This window comes from Pyricularia pennisetigena, assembly GCF_004337985.1.
Source record: "Pyricularia pennisetigena strain Br36 chromosome 4 map unlocalized Pyricularia_pennisetigena_Br36_Scf_6, whole genome shotgun sequence".
In the NCBI taxonomy this organism is placed as follows: Eukaryota; Fungi; Ascomycota; class Sordariomycetes; order Magnaporthales; family Pyriculariaceae; genus Pyricularia; species Pyricularia pennisetigena.
In genome coordinates, this window is record NW_021940918.1 from 3,902,714 (window position 1) to 3,911,672 (window position 8,959).

Here is an 8,959-nt window from a genome sequence, read left to right on the forward strand (position 1 = left end):
AGGACTGCCTTAGTCTGGTCGTTACACTGCATTCGGTTTCTTTGGTTACTAGCCTCTTGTTTTCGGGCCAAAAGCCTAGCGTCGGTTGTGTGCCTCGAGAGTAGCATCTACCGTTTGCTTCTCTCAATACCCCAGGCTGCAGCTGGTGCATGTTTTACTGCTTCTCCGCATATGCACGGACTCGACTTTGCTCTGGAACTAAAGCTATCACTTGATCTTGCTCGATCGACGACAACGACAACGACACCGACGACGAAGACGACGACGGCAACGGCAACCTCGCTTCCGGGCGACGAGGAGACCCAATCCCGTGCGGTTTCCATCCTGGAGCCCACGCGAAACCGCGGCTGCCGAAATGTCCAGCCAGCCCGCAACCGAAGCGCAAACCTTTGCGACCCTCGACCTCGATGCAGAAGCTCAACTTATGCACGCAGATAGCGTCGACCTTAATGCGTTCCAACTAGATGGAACTCCCAACGGCAGCCTACACGATGATGCGCCCTCGCAAAGCGTCATGGATGCCTCGCACTTTGGCGACTTTCAGTTTCCCTTCCAGCCGATCAACGATGACAACACAATCGTTGCCATGACTGACGCCTCTCCCGCAGTCGACGTCTTCCCTCCGCCGCAGCATCGCCCGTCGATTTCCTCGATCCCAGCCGACCGAAGGGGCTCCATCGCCTCCGCCGCCGGGCAAGCACCCAGCTACACTGGCAACAGGGCTTCCCAGAGGAGACCCAGCCAGGTCACATCCGAGGACGGCAGCCCAGATAGTAACGGCAACGGGCTGCTGCTGGAGGATCCAGGCGCAGACGAATTTGGGCTGATATCCAGCGGTACCGGGGACGCATCCGGGGCAGGCAAATTCAAGGACGACAAGGGAGAAACAATGCCGGCCTGGAGCGAGCTGAAAACCAAGGCCGGCAAGGAGCGGAAGCGATTGCCCTTGGCGTGCATTGCATGCAGGCGCAAGAAGATACGCTGCTCTGGAGAGAAACCCGCCTGTAAACACTGTCTCCGATCTCGGATCCCGTGCGTGTATAAAGTGACGGCCCGGAAAGCCGCGCCAAGGACCGACTACATGGCCATGCTCGACAAGCGTCTGAAGCGTATGGAGGAGCGAATCATCAAGACGGTGCCCAAGTCTGAACAAGACGGCATCGCAGCGACGGTGATGAGATCAGTCTTGAAGCCAGCGATCCCGGGGACCCAGAACGCATCCAAGGCCGCCGCCAAGAAGCGTGGGGCGGACGAGGCATTTGGCCCCGAGTTGGACAACTGGGCGAGATCTTCAACCAAAAGCAAGACTGATCCCTCGGGCCGGCCTGCGACGCTTTTGATCCACGAGGCCGAAGAGAACAAGCTGCTGCAGGAGGGCGCCGATGCGCTGCCATCCAGGGAAATACAGGAACACCTGGCTGAGGTTTTCTTTGACGACATTTACGGCCAAGCCTATCACCTGCTGCACAGGCCGAGTTACATGAGGAAACTGAGGTGAGTGGCGCAATAACGACGCTTGCTCTGTGAGGTTGCAATGTGCTAAATTTCTAATTTCTAATTTCTAATTTAGAGCTGGAACTCTGCCACCAGTGCTCATCCTGTCCGTGTGTGCAGTCTCGGCGCGATTTTCGACACACCCGAAGCTGAACACAAACCCAAACTTCTTACGCGGCGAAGAATGGGCGTCTCATGCACGAGACATCGTCATGAGGAGATATGAGTGGCCAAACATCACCATTCTCACCTGTCTACTTATCCTCGGGCTTCACGAATTTGGCACCTGCCATGGTGGCCGGAGTTGGGCCCTTGGAGGCCAGGCCATTCGTATGGCTTTTGCACTCCAATTGCACAAAGACCTTGAATATGATCCCCACTCGGGCAGGGCTCAGCTCAGCTTCATCGACCGCGAAATTCGGAGGAGGACGATGTGGGCATGTTTCTTGATGGACCGCTTCAACTCGTCTGGCACCGAAAGACCAACGTTTATAAGGGAAGAAACGGTCAAAATACCACTACCGGTAAAAGAAAAATACTTCCAGCTGGATATTCCCGGTGCAACGGAGGACCTCAACGGCCCTACGCTCAACCCTATGGATATGGACGGAGATCAAGCCTCTCGGTCAAAGGAGAACATGGGTGTTGCGGCGTACATGGTCCGGTCCATTGCCATCTGGGGCCGCATCATCAACTATCTGAACCAAGGAGGGAAGGAGTTGGACCCCCATCCAATGTGGAGCCCAGACGCCGAATACGCTAAGCTGATCAAGCAGTCTGAAGATCTGCCAGCAAGCCTTCCTGATTCGCTACAGTACAGCAGGGAGAATCTGAAACTCCATGACACCGAAGGCATGGCAAACCAGTTTCTGTTCCTTCACATCTCGATCCAGCAGAACATATTGTTCATGAACAGGTTTGCAGTGTCATCTCCAGGTAGCATAACCCAGCAGGATATACCCAAATCATTTGTCACCAAGGCTGGTGCCAAGGCATTCGCGGCCGCCAACCGCATGTCGGAACTCCTCAAGGATGCAGAGCCGTATCTCGTATCTGCCCCGTTTGTGGGATACTGCACCTTCCTCTCCAGTACCGTGCACATCTTTGGGATATTCTCAGGCAACCCTGCCATCGAGTCGACGTCAAAGCGGAATCTTGCGACAAACGTGAGGTTCCTGTCAAAGATGAAGCGTTTCTGGGGCATGTTCCACTTTATGACAGAGAACCTCCGCGAACAGTATCGCGCCTGTGCAGATGCTGCTCGGCAGGGCAACCCAGCAAACGAGAATAGCCCTCAAATATTCCAGTACGGAGACTGGTTCGACAGATATCCCCACGGTGTATCTCAGTCGGACTTTTTGGACCCGGTGAAATACGGGGCCAAGGAAAAGGGCAACGATGCGGTTCTGGAACAGAAGCCAGAGCTGGCCACGGTTGAGGAGTTCATGACCAAGATGTCACCGCGGAGCGCTGAGGGCGTTGTCAACAACGGCCAAGGCGGAAAACCCCAATCAGCAAAGAGAAAATCCATCGCCAAAGGTGCTAGTACCACTTCGCGGTCGGACCACCAGCCAGATCCTATCATGACAGATATCAACAAGCATGGTGCCATTGAGCAACAGGCACAACAGCAACAGCCCCAACATGGCACCAACAGGCGGAGATTCTCCGGCACCATGGGAGGACAGACAAATGCGCCGAGCTTCAGCCCGCTCGCGATACCCCAGTCGGCGAACCAGGCGCCGTATCATACTCTGTCACCGATCAGCCCAGTCGCGATGAGTGCCTTTCCCCATCATACCCACCACCACCACCATCAGAATCCACAGTTTTACTCGCCGGAGCTGCTATCATTATCCCTGTCCCAGCAGACAACTGCAGGCATTTTACCACAGCTCGACCGCCAGCTGGTATTTGGCGCATACGGCAGTCTGGACCCCGCCATAACAAGCCAGATGATGGATGGCGGTGGCATCTGGGACGGCATGAGCGGTCAACGACACGGTGACGGCGGACGACGCCCCCATGGTTCGACGGCCGAGGCCCTGCACGCGGCCGTTGTGGGTCACACACTTAACCACAATAACCACCAAGGCCACCACGGTCACGAAGGCGCCTCGTCGGCATGGTTCATGCCCTTCAACATGGAGCCTCCTGAAATCGGTCACGATCTGACCAGTCTCGATGGACTTGGTGCAATGTTTGGCGGGGCCATGACGACACAGGGCGGGATGGCCGGCGGCGGCGGCGGCGGTGGAGGCAACCCAAACCACAACGGCCACTAGAGATGGTACGGGACGGTCTGGGATGCGAGGTCGTCGCTGTTGTCGCCCGGAAGCATGAGCGAAGAGGTTGCGCGCTGGGCAGGAATGAGCGTCTGCCTCAAACAGCGTAGTCATCATCATCATCTTGGGACGGATTGATGAGTCCAAACATTGCGGGAGATATACCAAGAGGGGGTCTTCTGTTTTTTTTTGTTGGATTGATGTCTCTTTGGGAGGCGGGGGTTCAGGATATACGGCAAACTACTTTTGAGAGTTAAAAGTAATACATACCACTGGGAACTATGGTGAGGAACGGAGCGAATTTCTTGCCATTTATTTCTTAGTTGTCAATTTTCTTTTCTTAGGCAAACAAAAAGCTACCTTGGGCAGGCATCTTGAAAGGAGTTTTTACGAATTACCTTGGACATATCGGGTCTGGAAGTTCTTGAGCGTGGGAATCCTTGTCAAAAAAACAACTTTGTTTTTGGTGTTTTTTTTTTTGTCCGGTCTGTTGCTGTCCTCTTTCTCCTGCTGTTGTTTGGCTAGATACCATCTCCTAGGTGCGATACCTCTTTCTGCTTCTAATATAGTCAATTTACGAATGCAATAAATCTACCCTTGATGGCGGAAAAAAGAAAAAAAAAAAAATATCGAGTGTGTGCATTTCAATTTCTGCAAGAATTGGCACGCGGTGGGACGTACACATCAAGGCATGCATGCTCGTCCAGCGACGTAAAACATTGCTCTGCATAAGTCTACAAATTTGGATAAAAAAAAAGACAAAAAAAAAAGGAGATGAAATATTTGGTATCTGCTTCTGTTAAGAGGTATTCTGTACAAGACAATAAGAATAAAAATTAAGCCGACGCCTCAGTTTTGGTCCCCTTGGACCTCTTCCGCTTCTTGCTCTTCTTCTCCTCGCCTTCCTCCCCCTCGGCTTTGGCCTTGGCCTTTCCTTTATCCTTGCCCTTGTGCCTCTTATGCTCGCCAGTACCACCACCACCACCGCCCTCTGCGGCAGCGACAGCCCGATCGAAGCCAAATGTGGGCCCGGTCTCCTCGAACTCGCGACCAAAGTTCTCGCGGCGCCACTGGCGGAGGCGCGCCTTCTTGCCCAGGCGCTTCTTGTCCCTGCGCTTCTTTTCCGGGTCGCGAAAGGTGGCGAGCTTCTTGAGGCCGGCAAACTCGTTGAGGACGGCGTCCGAGGGCGCGAGCAGAATGTCGCGCGGCGTCAGGCCAAACGAGTTGGGCGACGTCTCGCGGTACCGGAACCCGCCGCCGCCGCCGCCAGCCGCCTTGTGCTTCTTGGATGACGATGCAAGCGCCGTGGGGTCGTCGAGCTCCATTTTTTGCTCCACCAGGGCCTCGAGCTTGGCGCGCTCCTGGCGGGCGGCGCGCTGCGCGGCGATGCGGTCCTTTTTGTGGTCTTTTGAGGTCTTGCGCTTCTTGGAGGGGTTTCCCTCGTCATCGTCGTCCTCCTCGTCAATACCTTCCTCGACACCTTCCTGCTCCACCTCCTGGTTTTCCTCGTCGTCCGACAGACGTAACGTGGGCGGTACCGAGTCGTCAAAATCAGGAACAATGTCCTTGATATCGATGTCATCGTCCCATTTCGGCTTCTTGGGCTTGCGCTTTTTGGACGAAGAGTCGGCCTCTTCATCCGAGCTGACGTCGCCAATCTCCTCCTCTGCATAGTAATCATCGCCAAACTGCTTCTGCATTTCCGACTCCCATTTATCGTCGTCCCAAGCATCGTCGAGCAGTTTCGCCCACTGCTCCTCCTTGAGCGTCTTGTTGTGCAGCCCCGCAGCCTTTTTGATCTTTTTGAGCTTTTCCTCTGCTTCCTCCAGCTTGAGCCGCTTCAGGCGGGCACGCTCTTCCCGCCTTTCTTGCTTCTCCGCCTCCTTGCGCTCTTTTTCGAGCTCACGCTGCCGTTTCCTGCCCTTGGCCTCTTCCCTCCTGACACTCCTGGCAGCGACAAGCGTTCGCGAGTACGACTGCAGGACCTCGTTGCTCTTCTCAGGATCCTCGAACCTCATGTTGTACGCATTCTCAAATTCCTCTGCCATGTTGGCGTTGTCGGCGTCCTCCTCATCCGACTCAAAGGCCTCCCACTGGTTGCCTTCTGGGGGTGCCCAGGCCCTCGAGGCCATAAAGTTTGAGAGGAACAGCTCCGGATCCTTGTCGGCGTTGGCCACGTCCACCTCGGTGACGGTCTTGACCTGGGCGGCTCGGGAAGGATGCACGCCATTGGAGGTGGCTGGCTGATCGGGCTTGGACTTGCGCTTCAGGAAGGTCTCGCCGTCGCTGTCGTCGTCCGAGTCATCCTTTGTGAGGGCCTTGACCTCGTTGATAAAATCCTTTTTCAGGTCGTCTTGTTCCTGAGCATATGTTCGGGGCGGCGGTGCCTTTAAGTCCTCGTCAAAGTCTGCGCCAACGTCGCCCTTCATGTATCTCTCTTGGTGATAGTCCTTGAGCGTCATGGGTTTGTCCTTGGACTTTTTCGAGGCGGCTGCGGCTGCGGTTGCCTCTTCTATTGGCGTGTAGAATGTTGCATTGCTATCGTAGATCTTGGGATCCTTGTTCCGGAGGGCCTGCAGGGTAGCTGAGATTTCGGCGTCTAGGTCTTCGGTGGCCAGGAAGCCTTCCTCGTCTTCTGTCTCATCCTCAGAGTCCGACTCTTCGTCGTCTTGGTTCGCAAGATCTCGGCCGTGCTTTTCTTCCACTGTGATTTTAAGACGGTCGTGCTATTAGTATACAAGAGCAATCATCTTGGAGGGGGTTGTGGGCGAATGTGGGCGCAACTCACATCGTTGACGTTCTTCCCGCTTCTTGTTGTGCTCAAACCTCCTGGCATACTCCTCGTTGATCTTGAACGACCCTGAGGCCTCTTCTAACTTAGCGCCTCCATCCTCGGAATCGTCATCGCTGCCGGAGCTTGAGTCGTCAGAGGAGTCTTCTTCGTCGAAGAGACTCTTCTTTCCTGGCTTTTCATCTTTTGCACCAGCTTTGCGCTCAGCGACGTTGCACTCAACCTGATCAAGGGAATCGCTGCTCGTACTGCGAGACCGCTTCTTGGTAGTCGAGCCAGCCATGACGACAGTTGTATGGGTTGCTAGCTCAGTGTGCGGAAGACTTGGTCGGTACAGACTTATCAGCACCCGGGAGAGCTAAAGGGAAGTTGAAGGCTACTCTGAAGATGACCGCCCGCCCAAACTTTTTTTTTCTGCCGCAGAGGTGGGGATCGCCCGCAATTCGTGCATAGGCATGGAAGTTCTTATCTTATCGTAAAACGCATCACCCATGCGCTTAGACCAAACAGGATTAGACCTGCTGGGCGGTGATCCCACCTTACGAAGCGTTGTCGTTGGCTCAACACGGCCCATCACGTCACCCGCCAAACAAACAGGCTCCCGGTAACGATTCTAGACCGAACTAAACTTCGGCTGGCGACAACGATTCCCAACGCCATCGCTTTTTGTATCCATCCATCGCAGCCACGATACCCGATTCTCAGAGAATCTCGAGAAAACACTCAAAATATACGAGCGGGTCGTTTTTTTTTATCACATCAGCGTCCTCGATCGAGATAAAATTCCCGACATGGCCGACGGAGCAGCCAAACCCAGCAGCAGCGTCAAGTTGGTGTTGCTCGGCGAAGCTGCAGTGGGAAAGGTATGCTCATGATCGCACGTGCACCACCCCGACGCGGGCGCGCAGATTGTTAACCTCAAAATCCGGTACATGCAGTCATCGCTTGTCTTGAGGTTTGTCAACAACGACTTTCAAGAGAACAAGGAGCCGACGATAGGGGGTAAGGTTGCCACCGCACTCTCGCAAACGTATGCGCCTCTCCGGAAGCCAAGGAACTGACCAGAAGCCCCGTCGTCCTGCCCGACACAGCTGCCTTCCTGACGCAAAAATGCAACCTGCCGGCCCGGACCATCAAGTTTGAAATATGGGACACTGCGGGACAAGAACGCTTCGCCTCGCTGGCGCCCATGTACTACCGCAACGCACAGGCCGCCCTCGTCGTCTACGACCTCACAAAGCCGACATCACTGATCAAGGCAAAGCACTGGGTCGCTGAGCTGCAGCGCCAAGCGTCCCCGGGCATCGTGATCGCGCTCGTCGGAAACAAGCTCGATCTGACGAGCGACGGCGGCGACGCGGGCGGCGACGATGCCGATGCTGACGGCGCGGGCGGCGACTCAGGTGACGCCCGCAAGATACCGACGGAGGACGCCAAGGCGTACGCGGAGGAGGAAGGATTGTTGTTCTTCGAGACCAGTGCCAAGACGGGATTCAACGTCACCGAGGTCTTTACGGCCATCGCCAACGCGATCCCGGAGACGTCTCTCAAGAGCGCGAGGGGCGCCGGTGCCAGTGCTGGTGCTGGTCGCAGTGGCGAGCAGCAGAGCGTCAGCCTAGGTGGCCCACGGGAAGTGGAGGGCAAGGACGGGTGCGCGTGCTGATTTGGCGAGAGCTGTTTTGTCGTTTTTTTTTTTTGTCATGTTTTCGGCTAGCTTTGATCTCTTTTTTTCCCCCTTGGTTTCTATTCGGAGCAGGGACTCGGCGGTAGATACAGATACACTGGCAGTTGGTGGCTGAAGGTAGCACGAAAGAAAGAGAGTGGAAATGCGGAATGATATGGGTTGTTATGTGCTATGGTATGTTATTTTGCATTCATTTAGCAGGTTTGTTTTCAAGGGCCACTGCTCATATTTGAGCGGTAGGCTTCAGGGTCTAATGCGATCGGTGTATTTTCTGTTTACCGCGTGGTTTCAACGAGATTCAAATGGTCATTACTGAAGGGGATGATGGTAAATATGACGGCCTTCTGGCTATGGCTGATGGTTGCCATTCACTCCAAATGACTTAACTTACTAGATCCAAATCATACATGTCAAGGAACAGCTAGTGTTAAGTAACCCTACATTTACATGAAGCGGATCTAGTCTAGACTTGGTCTAGACTAAAAGACATTTCTGACGACTGGGATTTCACATAGTAAGTAAGTGCCTTACTTACTTGCCACCCTAGGCGCTGTCCGCATTTGATGTTGCTCGACTAATTCCAATGATGCCTAATTACACAAGCTTGTAAGTAAAACCCTGTCGCCAACAACAAGATGACAGTCAAGACATGAAAGAGAAGCTGCAGGGTTATGTGCGGAGGAGCAAATCCCGTGATGGGTGTGT

General features: G+C 54.4%; 3 protein-coding genes across 3 annotated transcripts; 2 read left to right on the forward strand and 1 right to left on the reverse strand.

Moving 5' to 3' along the window:
• Positions 1 to 355: 355 nt before the first annotated feature.
• On the forward strand, positions 356 to 3,779 carry PpBr36_06739 (uncharacterized protein; the record flags this gene model as incomplete). Its single annotated transcript, XM_029893882.1, has 2 exons — positions 356 to 1,494; positions 1,571 to 3,779. 2 exons carry the CDS (start codon positions 356 to 358, stop codon positions 3,777 to 3,779), a joined length of 3,348 nt encoding a protein of 1,115 aa, XP_029746204.1.
• Positions 3,780 to 4,615: 836 nt separating this feature from the next.
• PpBr36_06740 (uncharacterized protein) lies at positions 4,616 to 6,928 on the reverse strand (the record flags this gene model as incomplete). The annotated part of the gene is made up of 2 exons (XM_029893883.1): positions 4,616 to 6,483; positions 6,568 to 6,928. Coding segments are annotated over 2 exons (2,229 nt in total), but the record flags the coding sequence as incomplete, so codon positions are not given.
• A 433-nt stretch (positions 6,929 to 7,361) lies between these two features.
• Positions 7,362 to 8,233, forward strand: PpBr36_06741 (uncharacterized protein; the record flags this gene model as incomplete). Its single annotated transcript, XM_029893884.1, has 3 exons — positions 7,362 to 7,433; positions 7,509 to 7,572; positions 7,662 to 8,233. 3 exons carry the CDS (start codon positions 7,362 to 7,364, stop codon positions 8,231 to 8,233), a joined length of 708 nt encoding a protein of 235 aa, XP_029746218.1.
• Positions 8,234 to 8,959: the final 726 nt, after the last annotated feature.